Source organism: Pristiophorus japonicus, chromosome 2, assembly GCF_044704955.1.
Source record: "Pristiophorus japonicus isolate sPriJap1 chromosome 2, sPriJap1.hap1, whole genome shotgun sequence".
NCBI lineage: Eukaryota > Metazoa > Chordata > Chondrichthyes > Pristiophoridae > Pristiophorus > Pristiophorus japonicus.
This window is the reverse complement of record NC_091978.1, coordinates 369278064-369300800: the sequence shown is the minus strand read 5'-3', so window position 1 is coordinate 369300800 and position 22737 is coordinate 369278064. Positions and strand designations below refer to the sequence as shown.

General features: G+C 54.8%; 1 protein-coding gene across 1 annotated transcript in view; it reads right to left on the bottom strand.

Annotated features, from left to right (window-relative positions):
* The window catches only part of LOC139231935 (probable E3 ubiquitin-protein ligase HERC3), an 80526-nt gene extending 59877 nt beyond the window's left edge, over positions 1-20649 (bottom strand). Inside the window, exons 1-4 of the mRNA XM_070862542.1 lie at positions 20442-20649; positions 10135-10291; positions 6708-6784; positions 2500-2721 (exon numbers count right to left, since the gene is read on the bottom strand). Coding sequence (XP_070718643.1) covers positions 2500-2721; positions 6708-6784; positions 10135-10291; positions 20442-20649 — 664 coding nt within the window. The remainder of the gene's footprint in view (positions 1-2499; positions 2722-6707; positions 6785-10134; positions 10292-20441) is intronic.
* Between the last annotated feature and the right edge of the window lie 2088 nt (positions 20650-22737).

Here is a 22737-nt window from a genome sequence, read left to right as displayed (position 1 = left end):
GGCCAGCAGGGAGCGGGGTCGCCCGCGGCAGCAAGGTGGCGGCACGGACCCCTGCGATCGACCAACCAGAAGGCTGCCGGTGAGTCGGCCATTTTTTGCCCCGGCCGCGCCTTCCCCTTTAATTATCGCCTGGCGAGAGGCCCATAGCCCGGAGCGCGCCCCGTGAATCTGTCGCTGCCGTCGCCCCGCGCAGCTTCAGGGGAGCGCTCACCGAAAACGTGTCGCCGCGCACGCTGACGGTCTCGTCTACCGGTTACCGCCGCCGGTAAACTCCCGCGGGATTTGGTGGGAGTCGGTCGCGGCTCTGCGGCCGGGAGAAAAGTCGGTTGTGACCCTTTAGCGACCCCTGCTGTGTGAAGAAATTCCTCCTCATCTCAGACCCAAATCTCCGACCTCCTTATCCTGAGACTGTGGCCCCTGGTTCTAGATACTCCAGACCGGGGGAAACACCCTCTCAGCATCTACCCTGTCAATCCCCCTCAGAATCTTATATGTCTCAATGAGATCACCTCTCATTCTTCTAAACCCCAGACAGTACAGGCCCAATCTGCTCAACCTCTCCTCATAGGACAACCCTCTCACCCCAGGGATCTGTCCAGTCTGGAGACCAGTTCTCCTGTGCGGAGATTCGCCAGACAGGGACACAGGTTGCAGAATAAGCCCCTCAGTGTCGTGGCCCCTGTCTGTGACCTGCCATCGAGCACTACCCAACTTTGAAAGCAGAGCCTCACAAGATGAGAGCGTAATTATTTTTCACGGAGCGCAGCTGAACTTTTGGCTCTGCGACTGTTCACAAAACGGCGTGTTTAAAATAGGCAAATAAACCGAGAGCGCAGGAGAACGTCGACCTCTCAACAACTAAGCTGGTGGGCTCAGTGTTTCTGAGTGTTTTGTTTTGAACACCAATTAAATCTGAAAGCCCAATCTCACTGGTAATTCTCAGAGCACCAGCTGCAGTTCTGGATTGTACCACTGGAGGGAGACCTGCTGTCGGTGTCGGCAGTAAAGTGACTGAACCAGAGCAACAACAACAGCAACAACATTTATATAGCGCCTTTAATGTTGTAAACCATCCCAAGGCGCTTCAGAGCAGTGTTATCAGACAAAATTTGACACCAAGCCACATAAGGAGATATTAGGGCAGGTGACTAAAAGCATGGCCAAAGAGTTTTAAGGAGCGCCTCAAAGGAGGAAAGAGAATTTGAGAGCAATGTTCCCTCTGGATCACCGGCTCACCGACTATTAACAGAAAACCCGCGCAGCGCGGAATTTTGAATGGGTAGCACAGCCCGTTAAAGGGGCCGCGGGACCCCAAAACATTAAAGGGAACATAGGTAGAGAGGCGGAGAGGTTTAGGGAGGGAGTTCCAGAGCTTGGGGCCAAGGCAACAGAAGGCACGGCCACCAATGGTGGAGTGATTATAATCAGAGATGCTCAAGATGCCAGAATTAGAGGCGCGCAGACATCTCGGGGGGTGGTGGGGCTGGAGGAGATTACAGAGATAGGGAGGGGCGAGAGCCATGGAGGGATTTGTAAACAAGGATGAGAATTTTGAAATCGAGGCGTTGGTTAACCGGGAGCCAATGTAGGTCAGCGAGCACAGGGGGTGATGGGTGAGCGGGACTCGGTGCGAGTTAGGACACGGGGCAGTGAGCACAGGGGGTGATGGGTGAGCGGGACTCGGTGCGAGTTAGGACACGGGGCAGCGAGCACAGGGGGTGATGGGTGAGCGGGACTCGGTGCGAGTTAGGACACGGGGCAGCGAGCACAGGGGGTGATGGGTGAGCGGGACTCGGTGCGAGTTAGGACACGGGGCAGCGAGCACAGGGGGTGATGGGTGAGCGGGACTCGGTGCGAGTTAGGACACGGGTCAGCGAGCACAGGGGGTGATGGGTGAGCGGGACTCGGTGCGAGTTAGGACACGGGGCAGTGAGCACAGGGGGTGATAGGTGAGCGGGACTCGGTGCGAGTTAGGACACGGGGCAGTGAGCACAGGGGGTGATGGGTGAGCGGGACTCGGTGCGAGTTAGGACACGGGGCAGTGAGCACAGAGGGTGATGGGTGAGCGGGACTCGGTGCGAGTTAGGACACGGGGCAGTGAGCACAGGGGGTGATGGGTGAGCGGGACTTGGTGCGAGTTAGGACACGGGGCAGTGAGCACAGTGGGTGATGGGTGAGCGGGACTTGGTACGAGTTAGGACACGGGGCAGTGAGCACAGGGGGTGATGGGTGAGCTGGACTGGGTGCGAGTTAGGACACGGGGCAGTGAGCACAGGGGGTGATGGGTGAGCGGGACTTGGTGTGAGTTAGGACACGGGGCAGTGAGCACAGGGGGTGATGGGTGAGCGGGACTTGGTTGCGAGTTAGGACACGGGGGCAGCCAAATTTACGATGAGCTGATGTTCACAGCAAGGTGACACTGTGACCTGGGCTGGAGAGAGAGAAAACTGGAAAGAAAAGGGTGTGAAAATAAAGGAAGAGAGTTCCATTTCTTCTTACTCTCCATGTCGTTGAGCCCCAGCTGTCCGTGATCGTTGCTGCCCCACGCGAACACTGCCCCAGAGACAGAGAGCGCGAAGCTATGCGATCCGCCCGCTGCAATCTGAGCCAGGGGGACCCCAGCCAGTGATGTCACACCCCGGGGTGTGGGCACGGAGCGCCCAGCCTTACCAACCCCCAGCTGGCCGCGACTGTTCTGTCCCCAGGCAAACACTTGGCCATCTGGAAGTAAAGAGAAAAGTTTGTTAAAGTCACTCAGCGTGTAACTCGGTTTGACTACCTAACTCTCGCAGTACAATTTAGAGATTGTCGGCATGTAGCAGGTTTGGCTCAGTGGGCAGCACTCTTGTCTCTGGGTCAGAAGGTTGTGGGTTCAAGTTCCACTCCAAGGACATAACCCAGGCTGATAGTCCCAGTGTAGTACTGAGGGGGCGCCACACTGTCAGAGGGGCAGTACTGAGGGAGTGCTGCACTTTCGGAGGGGCAGTACTGAGGGAGCGCCGCACTGTCGGAGGGGCAGTACTGAGGGAGCGCCGCACTTTCGGAGGGGCAGTGCTGAGGGAGCGCCGCACTTTCGGAGGGGCAGTACTGAGGGAGCGCCGCACTGTCGGAGGGGCAGTACTGAGGGAGCGCCGCAATGTCGGAGGGGCAGTACTGAGGGAGCGCCGCACTGTCGGAGGGGCAGTATGGAGGGAGTGCTGCACTGTCGGAGGGGCAGTGCTGAGGGAGCGCCGCACTTTCGGAGGGGCAGTATTGAGGGAGCGCCGCACTGTCGGAGGGGCAGTCTTTTGGATGAGACATTCATCCGAGGCACCGTCTGCTCTCTCAGGTGGACGTAAAAGATCCCACGGCACCATTTCGAAGAAGAGCGAGAGCGTTCTCCCCGGTGTCCTGTCCAATATTTACCCCTCAACAAACATCACTGATAAATCAGATTATCTGGTCATTATCACATTGCGTGGGAGCTTGCTGTGTGCACATTGGCTGCTGCGTTTCCCACATTACAACAGTGACTACACTCCAAAGGTACTGAATTGGCTGTAAGGCACTTTGGGACAACCGGTGGTCGTGAAAGGTGCTATATAAATGCATTCTCAACAACAACAACTTGCATTTATGTCGCGGCTAAAATGTCCCAAGGCGCTTCACAGGAGCAATTATCAGCCACAAATTTGGCACCAAGCCACATGAGGAGATATTAGGACAGGTGACCAAAAGCTTGGTCAAAGAGGTAGGTTTTAAGGAGGGTCTTAAAGGAGGAGAGAGAGAGATGGAGATGTTTAGCAGGAAATTTCAGAACTTCAAGCCCAGGCAGCTGAAGGCACGGCCACCGATGGTGGAGCGATGGAATTCAGGGAAGTGCACTATGCCAGAATTGGAGGAGCGTAGAGATCTCGGGGGGTTGTAGGGCTAGAGGAGATTACGGAGATAGGGAAGGGCGAGGCCACTTATCAACCCAAGCCTGGAGGCTGTCCAGGACTTGCTGTATGTGGGCTCAGGCTGCTTCATTATCTGAGAAGTTGCGAATGGCACTGAACACTGTGCAGTCATCAGCGAGTATCTCCACTTCTGACCTTATGCTGGAGGAAAGGTCACTGATGAAGCAGTTGGTGGATGGTTGGGCCTAGGAACTCCCAGGGCCGAGATGTTTGACCAGCAACAACCACAACCATCTTCATTTGTGCTCGGTATGGCTCCGGCCAGTGCAGAATCCTCCCCCTGATTCCCATTGACTTCAGTTTTACTATGGAACTCGGTCAAATGCTGCCTTGATGTCAAGGGTAGTCACTCTCATTTCACCTCTGGAATTCAGCTATTTTGTCCATTTTTGGCCCAAGGCTGTAATGAGGTCTGGAGCCGAGTGGTCCAGGCGGACCCCAAACTGGCCATTGACCTGTCTAAATGTACTTCTTCAATTATTTCCATTTTTTATTACCCTCCGCTCCAAATAAATATTGGCCCAGGACACCAGAGAGAACTCCCTACTCGGCTTCGAAATAGTGCCATATTTGACATCCACCTGAGAAAGCAAACGGGGCCTCGGTTTAACGTCTCATCTGATAGACAACACCTCCAACAGTGCAGCGCTCCCTCAGTACTGCCCCTCCGACAGTGCAGCGCTCTCTCAGTACTGCCCCTCCGACAGTGCGGCGCTCCCTCAGTACTGCCCCTCCGACAGTGCGGCCCTCCCTCAGTACTGCCCCTCTGACAGTGCGGCACTCCATCAGTACTGTCCCTCCGACAATGCAGTACTCCCTCAGTACTGCCCTTCCGACAGTGCAGCTTCCCTCAGTACTGCCCCTCCGACAGTGCGGCACTCCCTCAGTACTGCCCCTCTGACTGTGCAACACTCCCTCAGTACTGCCCCTCTGACTGTGCAACACTCCCTCAGTACTGCCCCTCCGACAGTGCGGCACTCCCTCAGTACTGCCCCTCTGACTGTGCAACACTCCCTCAGTACTGCCCCTCCAATAGTGCAGCGCTCCCTCAGTACTACCCATCCGACAGTGCAGCGCTCCCTCAGTACTTCCCATCCGACAGTGCAGCGCTCCCTCAGTACTGCCCCTCCGACAGTGCGGCGCTCCCTCAGTACTGCCCCTCTGACTGTGCAACACTCCCTCAGTACTGCCCCTCCGACAGTGCGGCGCTCCCTCAGTACTGCCCCTCCGACAGTGCGGCGCTCCCTCAGTACTGCCCCTCCGACAATGCAGCACTCCCTCAGTACTGACCCTCCGACAGTGTGGCGCTCCCTCAGTACTGCCCCTCCGACAGTGCAGCGCTTCCTCAGTACTGCCCCACCGACAATGCAGCACTCCCTCAGTACAGACCCTCCGACAGTGCGGCGCTCCCTCAGTACTGCCCCTCCGACAGTGCAGCGCTCCCTCAGTACTGCCCCTCTGACTGTGCAACACTCCCTCAGTACTGCCACTCCGACAATGCAGCGCTCCCTCAGTACTGCCCCTCCGACAGTGCAACACTCCCTCAGTACTGCCCCTCCGACAATGCAGCACTCCCTCAGTACTGACCCTCCGACAGTGCGGCGCTCCCTCAGTACTGCCCCTCCGACAGTGCGGCGCTCCCTCAGTACTGCCCCTCCGACAGTGCGGCGCTCCCTCAGTACTGCCCCTCCGACAGTGCGGCGCTCCCTCAGTACTGCCTCTCCGACAGTGCGGCGCTCCCTCAGTACTGCCTCTCCGACAGTGCGGCACTCCCTCAGTACTGCCCCTCCGACAATGCAGCACTCCCTCAGTACTGACCCTCCGACAGTGTGGCGCTCCCTCAGTACTGCCCCTCCGACAGTGCAGCGCTTCCTCAGTACTGCCCCACCGACAATGCAGCACTCCCTCAGTACAGACCCTCCGACAGTGCGGCGCTCCCTCAGTACTGCCCCTCCGACAGTGCAGCGCTCCCTCAGTACTGCCCCTCTGACTGTGCAACACTCCCTCAGTACTGCCACTCCGACAGTGCAGCGCTCCCTCAGTACTGCCCCTCCGACAGTGCAACACTCCCTCAGTACTGCCCCTCCGACAATGCAGCACTCCCTCAGTACTGACCCTCCGACAGTGCGGCGCTCCCTCAGTACTGCCCCTCCGACAGTGCGGCGCTCCCTCAGTACTGCCCCTCCGACAGTGCGGCGCTCCCTCAGTACTGCCCCTCCGACAGTGCGGCGCTCCCTCAGTACTGCCCCTCCGACAGTGCGGCGCTCCCTCAGTACTGCCCCTCCGACAGTGCGGCGCTCCCTCAGTACTGCCCCTCCGACAGTGCGGCGCTCCCTCAGTACTGCCCCTCCGACAGTGCGGCGCTCCCTCAGTACTGCCCCTCCGACAGTGCGGCTCTCCCTCAGTACTGCCCCTCCGACAGTGCGGCGCTCCCTCAGTACTGCCCCTCCGACAGTGCGGCTCTCCCTCAGTACTGCCCCTCCGACAGTGCAGCGCTCCCTCAGTACTGCCCCTCCGACAGTGCAGCGCTCCCTCTGTACGATCTAACAGGAATGGCTCAGATTCAGTTGGGAACCCTGTATAATTTTTCTTCTCTATATCAATGGAGACAGTTGTAATGCCCGATTGATGCACTGACTGGGATCAGCACAGACCAGAGATCAGGTATGGCTGGTACCTGGTCTCTGGTGCTCAGTACCATTCTGCCGACCCATCAGGAGAGCCAGCCTCCCTTCCTGCTCCCATTTATTTTCTTCTTGATTTGCTTACCTTTGCACAGAGCCAGAGAGTGATTGTTCCCACACGCAACTTGAATGACACATATTTCTGCAAAGTCCCTCAGCAACCTATGTAAACAAATAAATCCTTGAATCAACAATTAAAACAAGGTCTGCATTTCAGATACCTGCAGAGTATCAATAAGTATAACCCGTGTCCTGACTTGTCCCGCTCGCCCAGCACCCCCTGTGCTCGCTGACCTACATTGTCCTGGTCCTGCAACGCCTCGATTTCAAAATTACATCCTTGTGTTCAAATCCCACCATGACCTCGTCCCCTCCCTATCTCTGTAACTTCCTCCAGCCCTACAACATCTCCCTGCCCCTACAATTCTCTGGCCTCCTGAGCATCCCCCATTTTAATCGCTCAACCATTGGCGGACGTGTCTTCAGCTGCTGAAGCCCTGAAAATTGGAATTCTCTCCCTAAACCTCGCCACCTCGCTCCCTTCTTTTAAAAGTAAGCCTTTCATAACCAGCGGGCGTCTCGAAGCGCTTTACAGCCAATGAAGTACTTTTGGAGTGTAGTCACTGTTGTAATGTGGGAAACGCGGCAGCCAATTTGCGCACAGCAAGCTCCCACAAACAGCAATGTGATAATGACCCAGATAATCTGTTTTTGTTATGTTGATTGAGGGATAAATATTGGCCCCAGGACACCGGGGATAACTTCCCCTGCTCTTGTTTGAAATAGTGTCATGGGATCTTTTACGTCCACCTGAGAGGGCAGACAGGGCCTCAGTTTCTCACTCATAGTGAGGCCCCGAAAGACGGCACTTCCCACAGTGCGGCACTCCCTCAGTACTGCCCCTCCGACAGTGCAGCGCTCCCTCAGTACTGCCCCTCCGACAGTGCAGCACTCCCTCAGTACTGCCCCTCCGACAGTGCGGCGCTCCCTCAGTGCTGCCCTCCGACAGTGCTGGGCTCCCTCAGTACTGCCCCTCCGACAGTGCAGCACTCCCTCAGTACTGCCCCTGTGACAGTGCTGGGCTCCCTCAGCACTGCATTGGACTGTCAGCCTAGATTTATGTGCTCAAGTCCCTGGAGTGGGACTTGAACCAACAACCTCTGACTCCGAGGCAAGAGTGCTGCCCACTGAGCCACAGCTTTAAGACGCTCCTTAAAACCTACCTCTTTGATCAAGCTTTTGGTCACCTGCCCTAATAGCTCCTTATGTGGCTCAGTGTCAAATATGGTTTGATAATTGCTCCTGTGAAGCACTGTGGGGCAGTTTACTACATTTTACAGGCACCAGTCATTGGGGAGAAGGACAAACTGGTATAGGGGCACCAAACATGGCCCCGGAAATAGCAAGCAACCTGCAAGGGTGAATATCTAATGTCTGCCCACGACAGACATCCCTTATTGTGGTTAGACGTTAGGGATCGACGGGGCCCGGGGGCATAAAGAAACTCTGGGCTGGGGCGATCAATGTGTATAACAGGCCCTGAATGAGCTTCCTGTGGGTGGTGTGTCCAAGGGCCATACCGTGAAACTCTGGCTAAGATGGTTCTTTCAGTTCTGTTAATGAGAGATGGGTGAATATTCCCCCAAAGCTTTTTTGGAAGAGCATTTGAAGAACATGTAAGAGTAGGCCTTTGAGCAACACGAGCCTGTTCCGTCATTCAATGAAATCGTGGCTGATCTGTGACCAACTCCATCTACCCACCTTTGGCCCATATCCCTCAATACCTTTGGTTAATAAAAAGCTATCAACCTCAGATTTAAAATTAACAATTGACCCAGCACCAATTGCCGTTTGTGGAAGAGAGTTCCAAACCTCTCCCACCCTCTGTGTGTAGAAGTGTTTCCTAACTTCACTCCTTAAAGGTCTGGCTCTAATGTTTAGACTCTGTCCCCTAGTCCCAGACTCCCCAACCAGCGGGAATAGTCTCTCTCTATCGACCCTCTCTGTTCCCCTTAATATCCTGAAAACTTCGATCAGATCACCCCTTAACCTTCTAAATCCCAGGGAATACAACCCCAATTTGTGTAATCTTCCCTCGTAACTTAACCCTTGAAGTCCGGGTATCACTCTGGTACACCTACGCTGCACTCCCTCCAAAGCCAATATACCCTCCCTAAGGTGTGGGCCCAGAACTGCTCACAGTGCTCCAGGTGTGGGCCCAGAACTGCTCACAGTGCTCCAGGTGTGGGGCCCAGAACTGCTCACAGTGCTCCAGGTGTGGGCCCAGAACTGCTCACAGTGCTCCAGGTGTGGGGCCCAGAACTGCTCACAGTGCTCCAGGTGTGGGGCCCAGAACTGCTCACAGTGCTCCAGGTGTGGGGCCCAGAACTGCTCACAGTGCTCCAGGTGTGGGCCCAGAACTGCTCACAGTGCTCCAGGTGTGGGCCCAGAACTGCTCACAGTGCTCCAGGTGTGGGCCCAGAACTGCTCACAGTGCTCCAGATGTGGGCCCAGAACTGCTCACAGTGCTCCAGGTGTGGGCCCAGAACTGCTCACAGTGCTCCAGGTGTGGGCTAACCAGGGTTTGTACAGCTGCAGCATAACTTCTACCCCCTTGTATTCTAGTCCTCTGGATATAAAGGCCAGCACTCCATTAGCCTTTTTGATTATTTTCTCTACCTGTTCATGATATTTTAACGATCTCTGTACCTGGACCTTTACGTCTCTTTTGACCTCTGCTGTTCCTAGCTTTTCACCATTTAGAAAGCACACTGATCTAAACTTTTTAGTTCCGAAGTGGATGACCTCACACTTACCTACTTTGAAATCTTCGATCCTTCAATGAAAATTAAATCCTATTTAATTTCTATTGCTAATAAGCAATATTACTGGAACTACTAAACACAAGTAGTGAAGCACCCATCCCTGAATATAATAAAATCCGGAATGAGCAAAGGGCCATTCAGCCCATCAAGCCCATTCCATCCAGAGACCGTGGCTGATGATTCGATTGTGGCCTTCCCTCCTGAACCACAACTTGACTCCTCTCCTTCAGGGCACAAAGAACCAAGTAATGATTTTAAAAAGTTCATTCTGTGGGTGTCGCTTGGCAAGGTCAGCATTTATTGCCCATCCCTAATTGGCCCAGAGAAGGTGGTGGTGAGTCACCATTTCAGAGAGCAATTGAGGAACTACCACATATGCTGGAGTCACACATAGGCCAGACCAGATAAGGACTTCCTTCATTAAAGGTCATTAGTGAACCATCTTTTAGTGAACCAGATGGGTTTACACAGCAATCCAGTAGTTTCATGGTCACCAGTAGCTTTTTATTCCAGGTTTATTTAATTAACTTGAATTTAAATTCCCCAGCTGCCGTGGTGGGATTTGAACTCATGTCTCTGAATCATTCATCCAGGGTCTGGATTACTGGCCCAGTCACATAACCAATGTGCTACTGTAACACGAACAGTTCATCACTTAATGTCACCGGCGGCTAAAATGATTCTTACTGTGGCTCCGCTGTGTTGAATAGCTTTGTGTTCGCTCCACGTTTCTTGTTATGAAATTCAGTGAGAAACACATTTCCGGCTTCAGAAACGAAGAGTATGTGTGAGGTTCCGCTGTCCACGGCGTGAATCTTGTGCTCCTGCAGTCCATTAACCAGCTCTGTGCACAAAGGAAAGCACGAATTGTAAGAACCGAAAGACATCGAAACCAACAGAACGCGGATTAACGCTGGGCTCAGACCGGTGTGCAAGGAATGGGCTCATTAGACTTCGAAGGCTCTTTATATCGTAGTTAGGATTAACTTTTAGCTTCTGCCTGTTAAGTGAGACTCTTTTAAAAGACTGAAAGTTTAATCATAAGACAGGCTTGCTTTATTTTTTTATTAATATAGGATTCAGTGAAGGGTAATGTTTGGACAGTAATCTAATTAATAAAGGACATTGGGAGAAATTCAGGAGAGTCACGTTTGGGTGCTAGCTTTTAAAAGTTGTGAAAATTAGAACCAGGCGTTAATGATTTTCAACTTTTATAATATTCGGAGTTTGCACTCCAGGAAGGAAGTGGGGAACGAAATCAATCGTTGCACTTCCTCCCTGGATGCCGCGGGGGGGCTCGGTGTACAGAGCTGTTCCATGGGCCGTGCAGCACTGCCGGAATCCGGCCCCGATCAGCCCCACGCACTCCCGCGATATCCTGCCCCAATCAGCCCCACGCACTTCCGCGATATCCTGCCCCGATCCGGCCCCAATCAACCCCATGCACTCCCGCGATATCCTGCCCCAATCAGCCCCACGCACTCCCGCGATATCCGGCCCCAATCAGCCCCACGCACTCCCGCGATATCCGGCCCCAATCAGCCCCACGCACTCCCGCGATATCCGGCCCCAATCAGCCCCACGCACTCCCGCGATATCCTGCCCCAATCAGCCCCACGCACTCCCGCGATATCCTGCCCCAATCAGCCCCACGCACTCCCGCGATATCCTGCCCCGATCCGGTCCCGATCAGACCCCATGCACTCCCACGCTCCGGCCTGATCAGCCGGGCCGATCGATTGCGGCCGAAGAGGAATCGAAAAATTGGAAAAAGACCGTCGCAGGAATGTCCGTGCTTACCTGGGCCACCTGGCCTTTACCTCTCGCCCCCCCCCCCCCCCGAAGCGCCCCGGCCTCCCGACCAACGCCTCCAGCAGCTGCCAAGGTGTCCGCCCAGCGATGCTGCAGGGAGCGGAACCCAAGTTCGGGCGCGGGGCGTTACCGGGGCGATGTCACGATCAACGGACCGAAGGAGATCGGGGCGCGGCGTCCCACTGCCACCGCTGACGTTAGCGGGAGTCACTCACCTCACCGCGTCCCGTTAGCGCCCACCCCGGAGGCCATGACGGGAGATGCTAAGGAGGCCAATTTCTCAGCCATTCCAGTCATTAGTTGATAACGGGTTCTACAGGAGATGACATAAATCGCCCTTTCCTGAAGCAGGAGATCGGTGTGGGAGAAGAACAGACACAGAACAGACAGGCCTTGGATAAGCACCTGCCTGGGAAAGATCAGGACAGGTGCATTGTCTGAGGCAGGTACCGTGATGTGTCTAATTCAGACCAGCCCCCACCCACCCATCTACTACAGCCGCTTCTCCATCCATTAATCAAACAACAAGGGTTGGGTGCCTATGCTGGCTCTCCAAGAGCTGCCCAATCAGCCCCACTCGCCCCTGCCCTTTCCCCACAGCCCGACAAATGTTTCCTTTTCCAGTATTTATGCTATTCCCATTTTGAAAGTTACTATTGAATCTGCTCCCACCGTTCTTTCAGGCAGCGCGTTCCCGATCACAACATCTCGCTGCGTAAAAACATTGTCCCCATCTCCTCCTCTTGTTCTGTTGCCAATTGCCTTAAATCCGTGTCCTCTGCTTACCGACCCTCCTGCCCCTGGAAACTGTTTCTCCCGATGTACTCTGTCAAAGACCATTCATGATTTTGAAGAACTCTATTAAATCTCCTCTTCCCCTCCTCTGCTCCAAGGAGAACAATCCCAGCAGTCTCTCCTCATCCCTGCTACCATTCTTGCTGTTATTTATTTTGAGCATTTTCTAAATGCTTTTTTTTGGGGGGGAGGCAACGTTAAGATAATGGAAACAGCATCAGATATATAAAACACTGGTTTGGCCCCAACTGGAGTATTGTGTCCCATTCTTTGGGCACCACACTTTAGGAAGGATGTGAAGACCTTAGAGAGGGTGCAGGAAAGATTTACAAGAATGATTCCAGGGATGAGGGAGTTTGGTTACGTGGATAGGCTGGAGAAGCTGGGGTTGTTCTCAGAGCAGAGAAGATTGAGAGGAGATTTAATAGAGGCGATCAAAATTATGAATGGTTTTTGATACAGTACGTAAGGGTGGATCGAGAGAAACTGTTCCCATTGGCAGAAGGGTCGAGATCCAGAGGGCATGGATTTAAGGTGATTGGCAGAAGAACCAAAGGCGATGAAAGAAAAGCCCTTTTATAGGCAGCGAGTGGTTAGGATCTGGAATGCACGGCCTGAGAGGGTGGTGGAGGCAGATTTAGTGTTATCTTTCAAAAGGGAAGTGGATAAGTACCTGAAGGGAAAAATAATTTCAGGGCTACGGGGAAAGGGCGGGGGAGTGGGATTGGCTGAGAGTCGGCATGGGCTCGATGGGCCGAATGGCCTCCTTCCGTGCTGTAACCGTTCTGTGATTCTATGTAGTTGGAGAGAACATTTTAATTTCTGAACACACAGGGGCTGAAATTTCCCCCCTCTTTAAGGTCCATTACCGCCTGTAAGAGTGGGTGACGGGGCGGTAAAGCCTATCCGAGCGGGGGCAGACGGATGGGTCCACCCATCTGGAATTGCCCCCAGGCCGGGGTGACGACGACAGGAACGTGTTTCTGCCGCACCCATGTTCCCGCCCCCTGGGGGCACACACCGACCCCGTACCGCCCAGTGCCGACCTGTTACCGCCCCGCGAGCCGCCGCTCGGTGCCCCCGGGAGCTTTTCCTGGCGGGAAGCTCCAGTGTCTGGGCGGCGATCGGCCCGACAATGGCGGCCACAGGTTTGACCGGGCCCGCTAAACAGGCAGCACCCCCCCCCCCCACACACACCCCCCACACAACCCCCACCTCTGGTCGCCCAGTGGGTGTCACTAAAGTTCACTCACGAACTGGGCCTTTGCCAACGACCTTGTTGTGGGTTTCTCTGGGCAGGACACAGGCACTAAACAGGAAGTGAAGGAGATTCAGCAGCTGACTGCAAATTCCCGCCCAATATCTCCATCCCTCCAATGAGCCGCTGATTGTGGAAATGGTGCTTTTGTCGTCTCAGATGTTTCCTTCTGCAGAACTTGTTATCAATGAATTAAAGCACGGGAGTGTCTTTTACTGAGCTTTATTGTCTAAACTGACCATTGCTTTAATTTTTGGGAGGGGCAGCAGTAAATGGGAGATAGGGGAGGGGCTCCAGTAAATGGGGGGATAGGGGAGGGGCACCTGTAAATGGATAGGGGAGGGGCTTCAGTAAATGGGGGATAGGGGAGGGGCTCCAGTAAATGGGAGGGGGATAGGGGAGAGGCTCCAGTAAATAGGGATAAGGGAGGGGCTTCAGTAAATGGGGGATAGGGGAGGGGCTCCAGTAAATGGGAGATAGGGGAGGGGCTCCAGTAAATGGGAGATAGGGGAGGGGCTCCAGTAAATGGGGGATAGGGGAGGGGCTCCAGTAAATGGGGGATAGGGGAGGGGCTCCAGTAAATGGGGGATAGGGGAGGGGCACTTGTAAATGGGGGATAGGGGAGGGGCACCTGTAAATGGGGGATAGGGGAGGGGCTCCAGTAAATGGGGGGATAGGGGAGGGGCTCCAGTAAATGGGGGATAGGGGAGGGGCTCCAGTAAATGGGAGATGGGGAGGGGCTCCAGTAAATGGGAGGGGGAAAGGGGAGGGGCTCCAGTAAATGGGAGATAGGGGAGGGGCTCCAGTAAATGGGAGGGAGATAGGGGAGGGGCTCCAGTAAATGGTGGATAGGGGAGGGGCTCCAGTAAATGGGAGGGGGATAGTGGAGGGGCTCCAGTAAATGGGGGATAGGGGAGGGGCTCCAGTAAATGGGAGATAGGGGAGGGGCTCCAGTAAATGGGAGGGAGATAGGGGAGGGGCTCCAGTAAATGGGAGAGAGATAGGAGAGGGGCTCCAATAAATGGGAGATAGGGTAGGGGCTCCAGTAAATGGGAAATAGGGGAGGGGCTCCAGTAAATGGGAGGGAGATAGGGGAGGGGCTCCAGTAAATGGGAGATAGGGGAGGGGCTCCAGTAAATGGGAGATAGGGGAGGGGCTCAAGTAAATGGGGGATAGGGGAGGGGCTCCAGTAAATGGGAGATAGGGGAGGGGCTCCAGTAAATGGGGGATAGGGGAGGGGCTCCAGTAAATGGGGGATAGGGGAGGGGCTCCAGTAAATGGGGGATAGGGGAGGGGCACTTGTAAATGGGGGATAGGGGAGGGGCACCTGTAAATGGGGGATAGGGGAGGGGCTCCAGTAAATGGGGGGATAGGGGAGGGGCTCCAGTAAATGGGGGATAGGGGAGGGGCTCCAGTAAATGGGAGATGGGGAGGGGCTCCAGTAAATGGGAGGGGGATAGGGGAGGGGCTCCAGTAAATGGGGGATAGGGGAGGGGCTCCAGTAAATGGGAGATAGGGGAGGGGCTCCAGTAAATGGGAGGGAGATAGGGGAGGGGCTCCAGTAAATGGTGGATAGGGGAGGGGCTCCAGTAAATGGGAGGGGGATAGTGGAGGGGCTCCAGTAAATGGGGGATAGGGGAGGGGCTCCAGTAAATGGGAGATAGGGGAGGGGCTCCAGTAAATGGGAGGGAGATAGGGGAGGGGCTCCAGTAAATGGGAGAGAGATAGGAGAGGGGCTCCAATAAATGGGAGATAGGGGAGGGGCTCCAGTAAATGGGAAATAGGGGAGGGGCTCCAGTAAATGGGAGGGAGATAGGGGAGGGGCTCCAGTAAATGGGGGATAGGGGAGGGGCTCCAGTAAATGGGAGATAGGGGAGGGGCTCCAGTAAATGGGGGATAGGGGAGGGGCTCCAGTAAATGGGAGATAGGGGAGGGGCTCCAGTAAATGGGGGATAGGGAAGGGGCTCCAGTAAATGGGAGATAGGGAAGGGGCTCCAGTAAATGGGGCCAACTTGCAATGATGTTTGTGAGTGAAAGAAGGTCAGAATGTTTTCATGGGTTAAAAACAGAAATAAGGAGCTTCCTCTGAAGGCTAAGTTGGTCGATGCTGGGCCATGCAGACTAGGAAGGTTGGAGGTACAATTCCTGGTCTACGCTGATCGCGAGTCAGGATAGCAGTAATTGCGCTGAGGCTCCCTCCGCACCTCGTCCTGTAGCTGGGTAATTGGACAATTGTAGCCACGGCTACGTTTGGTAACCAACATTAGTGTCCTCGACCAGGCCAACATCCCCAGCATTGAAGCACTGACCACACTTGATCAGCTCCGCTGGGCGGGCCACATTGTCTGCATGCCTGACACGAGACTCCCAAAGCAAGCGCTCTACTCGGAACTCCTTCACGGCAAACGAGCCCCAGGTGGGCAGAGCAAACGTTACAAGGACACCCTCAAAGCCTCCCTGATAAAATGCAAAATCCCCACTGACACCTGGGAGTCCCTGGCCAAAGACCACCCTAAGTGGAGGAAGAGCATCCGGGAGGGCGCTGAGCACCTCGAGTCTCATCGCCGAGAGCATGCAGAAACCAAGCGCAGGCAGCGGAAGGAGCGTGCGGCAAACCTGTCCCACCCCTCCCCTTTCCCACAATGACTATCTGTCCCACCTGTGGCAGGGGACTGTAATTCCCTTATTGGACTACAGCCACCTAAGGACCCATTCTAAGAGCGGAAGCAAGTTTTCCTCGATTCCGAGGGACTGCCTATGATGGTAACCAACCACCAAAACGTGAGCGGCTGGAGAGAGAGCAGAAAAGTTGCAGCAGAGCCTGTGCATGGAGAGCAGCGAGCGGGAGCCGGGAGCCGGGAGGGCCCCGGGGCACAGGCTCAGTATTCTATAGACAGATACACAGGCTGCAAAACAGGGAGAGAGGACTTGAGGGGAGGTTAGGAGGAATATGTGTGTGTCAGGCCCATGCAGCAGAACCTGGTCTCCAATCGAAGCAAGTCATCCCCGACTCTGGGGGTCTGCCTCAGAAGAAGACGACTAAAGTGGCTTCAGAGCTCGCAGCGCCCCCCCCCCTCCTTTAACTGAAGGCGATGATACCGCCCGCCTTCCGCCCCGCTCCCAACACACGTTCGCTCCTCACTGCCCCAAACACCGCCCCGACAGTTAAACAAATAAGAGCCCAATTTCCTGCTATTCTTCGCCCCGTGGATTGGGGCGGTGAATAATCATTTAATTCCAATCGTGCGCCCAGTTTGGGCAATTTCAGCCCCAAGATAATTTAAGATGCAAAAATATAAAAGTTGTGCCGGCTGCCGCTGATTTTGCGTGTCTGCACAAACGATGAGTCAGAAATCATCCGTATATTCGAGGAACACTGCTGTCCCCCTTGAATTCAGAGCGATGTGACCCTCTGCCTCACTCCAAACACACAGCGTTCTGTTCAGCGACACAACACATCACGTCGCAGAATTAAAAGTGAAAGTAAATTTAAAAGGCAGAGAGGAAATCAAAACTGAAGATTGTTGAAGCGAGATTCTCTGCAGGGAAACACCTGGGAATAAATTCTCGGCTGCGCTCCTGACTGGGAAGTGCTGGGAATTCAATGGCTGGGTTTTGTTTTTAACCTTTAGTTGTTTGGACGGGAACAGAGTGCAGGCCCATGTAATGTCCTCGTCCCTCATGCAAGAAAAACAATCATTTATTTTGCTGCGATTTACATCTGTTGCGTTTTGGTAAACAAATAAAACAAATTTTTTTTGTCACTTTTAAATGCAAAAGAATCGCTCTCGCATTAATAAATGGTTGCTACGTAAAAAACATTAGAAAGACTTGCATTTATATAGCGCCTTTCACAACATCGGAATGCCCCAAAGCGCTTTACAGCCAAAGTACTTTTTGGGAGTGTAGTCACTGTTGTAATGTGGGAAACGCAGCAGCTATTTTGCGCACAGCAAGCTCCCACTAACAGCAATGTGATAATGACCAGATAATCTGTTTATCAGTAATGTTGAATGAGGGATTAATATTGGCCCCAGGACACCGGGGATAACTCCCCTGCTCTTCTTCGAAATAGTGCCATGGGATCTTTTACATCCACCTGAGAGAGCAGACGGCTCCGCGGTTTAATGTCCCATCCGAAAGACGGTACCTCCGACAGTGCGGTGCTCCCTCAGTGCTGTCCCTCCTACAGTGCGGCGCCCCCTCAGTACTGCCCCTCCAACAATGCGGCGCTCCCTCAGAATTGCCCCTCCGACAGTGCGGCGCTCCCTCAGTACTGCCCCTCTGACAGTGCAGCACTCCCTCAGTACTGCCCCTCCGACAGTGTGGCGCTCCCTCAGTACTGCCCCTCTGACAGTGCGGCGCTCCATCAGTACTGCCCCTCCGACAGTGCGGCACTCCTTCAGTACTGCCCCTCCGACAGTGTGGCGCTCCCTCAGTACTGCCCCTCAGACAGTGAAGCATTCCCTCAGTACAACCCCTCGGACAGTGCAGCACTCCCTCAGTACTGCCTCTCCGACAGTGCGGCACTCCCTCAGTACTACCCCTCCGACAGTGTGGCGCTCCTTCAGTACTGCCCCTCCATAAGTGCAGCGCTCCCTCAGTACTGCCCCTCCGACAGTGCGGAGTTCCCTCAGTACTGCCCCTCAGACAGTGCGGCACTCCCTCAGTACTGCCCCTCCGACAGTGTGGTGCTCCCTCAGTACTGCCCCTCAGACAGTGCAGCACTCCCTCAGTACTGCCCCTCCGACAGTGTGGTGCTCCCTCAGTACTGCCCCTCAGACAGTGCAGCGCTCCCTCAGTACTGCCCCTCCGACAGTGCAGCACTCCCTCAGTACTGCCCCTCCGACAGTGTGGTGCTCCCTCAGTACTGCCCCTCAGACAGTGCAGCGCTCCCTCAGTACTGCCCCTCCGACAGTGCAGCGCTCCCTCAGTACTGCCCCTCCGACAGTGCGGAGCTCCCTCAGTACTGCCCCTCCGACAGTACAGCGCTCCCTCAGTACTGCCCCTCCGACAGTGCGGAGCTCCCTCAGTACTGCCCCTCAGACAGTGCGGCACTCCCTCAGTACTGCCCCTCCGACAGTGTGGTGCTCCCTCAGTACTGCCCCTCAGACAGTGCAGCGCTCCCTCAGTACCGCCCCTCCGACAGTGTGGTGCTCCCTCAGTACTGCCCTTCAGACAGTGCAGCGCTCCCTCAGTACTGCACTGGGACGGTCAGCCTAGATTTTTGTGCTCAAGTCCCTGGAGTGGGACTTGAACCCACAACCTTCTGACTCAGAGGCGAGAGTGCTGCCCACTGAGCCACGGCTGATGCTCAAGAAGAAGATGGGGCAAAATTGTCTGGCGGCTCGTTTTGAGTCTAGCGACACGCTCCGGAGACCAATTGGGGGCCGCCACATGGCCACCAGGGACGCCCTCCCCCGAGCCGACTGCCCGGCACCCATAACGGAGCGCGGGGCTGCAGGATGACGGCCCGGTCGAAGCGAGGGACCCCATTGTCTGCCTCCCCTTTAAGGGAGCCAAGACCTGCGAAGCTGGCGGTGACATTGGCCGGTGCCATCCTTGCTGCCTGCGGGGCAACATCCCCCGCGGGGCGTATCGGGGACCGGTGCACACGGTGATGACATCAGCACCGTGCGTGCGCCAGCCCGGGGCACAAATAGCGGGGCGCAGCGCTAACGGCAAAACTCCCCCCGGAAACCATTGCGGCAATTTCCCCGGAGGCGCTATCGACTTCTTCCCCCGGGCGATAAACTTGTTGCGCCCCATTAGCACCCCCCGGTGGCACTGTAAAATAGGGCAATTTCACCGCCAGAATTTCTTATTTTAATAAATTTAAAGCCAAGTAACATGGAATCCCAAGAGAGACATCTTGTCCATTATTACTGATTTGCGCACCTTTCTGTAAAATAATAAACTTGCGATTCTTTACATGGATTTGAATATTTTACTAACTGCGTATATACGGCCATGGGGAGAGAACTGGGGACGGGAATTGGTTCACAGAGTTCTCCAGCCTAAAGGGCCAGCACAGGCCCGATGGGCTGAAAGGCCTCCTTCTGTGCCGTAAACTTACATAGTGCTACATCTATGAATTCATTTATGAGAGGTTCTCACAATCCCTGTTTATATTTGGATATCTTATGAACTTTCTGGAGTTCCGATGTCTAAATGAATTCATTCATTAACGAGGCCGTGCCCCATTCGCTGATAGGATGCGTATATTTTATTACGTTTCTCAATTGTCAACATATAAATTAGTTCATTCGTGAGATACTTTCTAAATCCCGATGGGATTCTGATATTTTCATTAACTTTTGAGATTTCCAATACATAAATAAATAACTTCAATCACTAATTAATTGAATTACGGAGGAAGTCCCTGATAGGATTCAGATATATTTTTATTTACTTATTTTGTGGAATCGCTGTAACTTAATAGAAGAAAGAGTTTGTATTCATAGATTCAGAGAATCACAGAATAGAGCAGCACGGTCAAAGGCCATTCGGCCCATCGAGTCTGCCCCGGCTCTTTCGAAGAGCGATCCCGTCAGTCCCACTCCACCCCGCTCTTTCCCCATACCCCGGCAATTGTTTCTCCCTCAGGTATTTATTCCATTCCCTTTCGAAGGTTACTAATGAATCTGTATCCAACCAGGTGGGCACAGGAAACGTTTCAAGGACACCCTCAACGCCTCCTTGATAAGGTGTAACATTCCCACCGACACCTGGGAATCCCTGGCCTAAGACCGCCCAGTGGAGGGGAAGCATCCGGGAAGGCACCGAACACCTCGAGTCTCGCTCCCAGGATCACGCAGAAGCCAAGCGCAAACAGCGGAAGGAACGCACGACAACCCAAACACCCCACCCACCGATCCCTCCAACTACCGTCTGCCCCACCTGTGACACAGAATGTGGGTCCCGCATTGGACTCATCACTCACCTGAGAACTCAGCTTAGTGTGGAAGCAAGTCATCCTCGACTCCGAGGGACAGCCTACGAAGAGGACAAAGATAACACCTCCCACACCCACAGACCGTCCCAAAGCGTTTCCCAGACGATGAATGCAGGAATAACTAAAAGCCGCGCTGGTAATTCCCGGCAGCACCGGGACAGTTTTCTCACTCACCTGGCTGCCCTCTCCACCTCTGCTCGTTGACCAGAGTGTAAACTCTGCCGTCGCTCAGCACAAACACACTGAATCGAGCTCGGCAACATATGTACTCAATCTCCTCATTCTCGAAGACTGCACCCGAATAGGTGGCCTGTGAAAGTATCCTGTCCTTGCTGCTCTTGGAGCCCAGCAACCTGCAGCTCAACTCCCCCCAACGAAACATGCTGCTCCCTGCAGCACTGACTTAGTGTTGTGTGAGCAGGGCTGCAATCCTTCAGTTTCATTTCCTGCTAAACATGTACAGTGACAGACAGCAAGTCATGTGCTTTACTTGTTGCTGGATGGTGCAACTGAACAAGTAAATACAAATACTGAAACAACAGTGTGACGGATGGAAGGAGGTGATGCCCAGTTTCCCCACACGCACTGATGAAATAAATCACCAGACAATGTTTCAGGTGTTGGCTGAGGGATAAATATTGAGCACGGCACAGGGGAGAACTCCCCTGCTCTTCTTCGAAATAGTGCTGTGGGATATTTCGTGTCCATCCGAGAGAGCAGACAGGGCCCGAGATTTAAAACAAACGCAGCACCTCCGACAGTGCGGCACTCCCTCAGTACTGCCCCTCCGACAGTGCGGCACTCCCTCAGTACTGCCCCTCCGACAGTGCGGCACTCCCTCAGTACTGCCCCTCCGACAGTGCGGCACTCCCTCAGTACTGCTCCTCCGACAGTGCTGCACTCCCTCAGTACTGCCCCTCCGACGGTGCGGCACTCCCTCAGTACTGCCCCTCCAACAGTGCAGCACTCCCTCAGTACTGCCCCTCCAACAGTGCTGCACTCCCTCAGTACTGCCCCTCCAACAGTGCTGCACTCCCTCAGTACTGCCCCTCCGACAGTGCGGCACTCCCTCAGTACTGCCCCTCCAACAGTGCGGCGCTCCCTCAGTACTGCCCCTCCGACAGTGGGGTGCTCCCTCCGTACTGCCCCTCCGACAGTGGGGTGCTCCCTCCGTACTGCCCCTCCGACAGTGCGGTGCTCCTTCAGTACTGCCCCTCCGACAATGCTGCACTCCCTCAGTACTGCCCCTCCGACTGTGCGGTGCTCCTTCAGTACTGCCCCTCCGACAGTGCGGAGCTCCCTCAGTACTGCCCCTCCAACAGTGCGGAGCTCCCTCAGTACTGCCCCTCCGACAGTGCGATGCTCCTTCAGTACTGCCCCTCCGGCAGTGCGGAGCTCCCTCAGTACTGCCCCTCCGACAGTGCTGCACTCCTTCAGTACTGCCCCTCCGACAGTGCGGAGCTCCCTCAGTACTGCCCCTCCGACTGTGCGGCGCTTCTTCAGTACTGCCTCTCTGACAGTGCGGAGCTCCCTCAGTACTGCCCCTCCGACAGTGCGGTGCTCCTTCAGTACTGCCCCTCCGACAGTGCGGAGCTCCCTCAGTACTGCCCCTCCGACTGTGCGGCGCTTCTTCAGTACTGCCCCTCCGACAGTGCGGAGCTCCCTCAGTACTGCCCCTCCGACTGTGCGGCGCTTCTTCAGTACTGCCTCTCTGACAGTGCGGAGCTCCCTCAGTACTGCCCCTCCGACAGTGCGGCGCTCCCTCAGTACTGCCCCTCCGACCGTGCGGCACTCCCTCAGTACTGCCCCTCCGACAGTGCGGCGCTCCCTCAGTACCGCCCCTCCGACAGTGCGGCGCTCCCTCAGCACTGCCCCTCCGACAGTGCGGCGCTCCCTCAGTACTGCCCCTCCGACAGTGCGGCGCTCGCTCAGTACTGCCCCTCCGACAGTACGATGCTCCCTCACTAATAAAGGATTAGGAGGGGTGGGGAGAGGGGTTAGATTGGGCAGTCGCCTGTGGCCTAAGCCTAGAGTGGGGCCCATACAGGGTGGGGTTAAGGGTAAGGATAAACAGTATTGACATAAGTGACGTAGCTACAGAATGGAGCGAAGCCGCGAGGACTCAGCGCATGTTATTCTCCACTTGATGTAAACAGGCTCGAGACGCCCTTTTTCTCGAGATGCATTCTACACACAAATCGGGGGCGAGGAAAGGGAAGAGCACTAGCTACGCGAGGAGAGAAAGAGACGAGAAGTAGCTAAACGGCTTAAACCAGGTCATTTTTTCCAACTAAAAACCCAAGATCATGGAGATGAAGGCCAAGATGATGCTGTGCGTCACCCTCAACAATGAAACCACCAGTGGCCCCGGACCCACAGTTGGAGCTCCAAGTCCACAAATTGAAGAAGATGAAAACCAACTGGTGCATACTGAGCTGAAAGAAAAAACAACTTACGCGTGACATCGGGC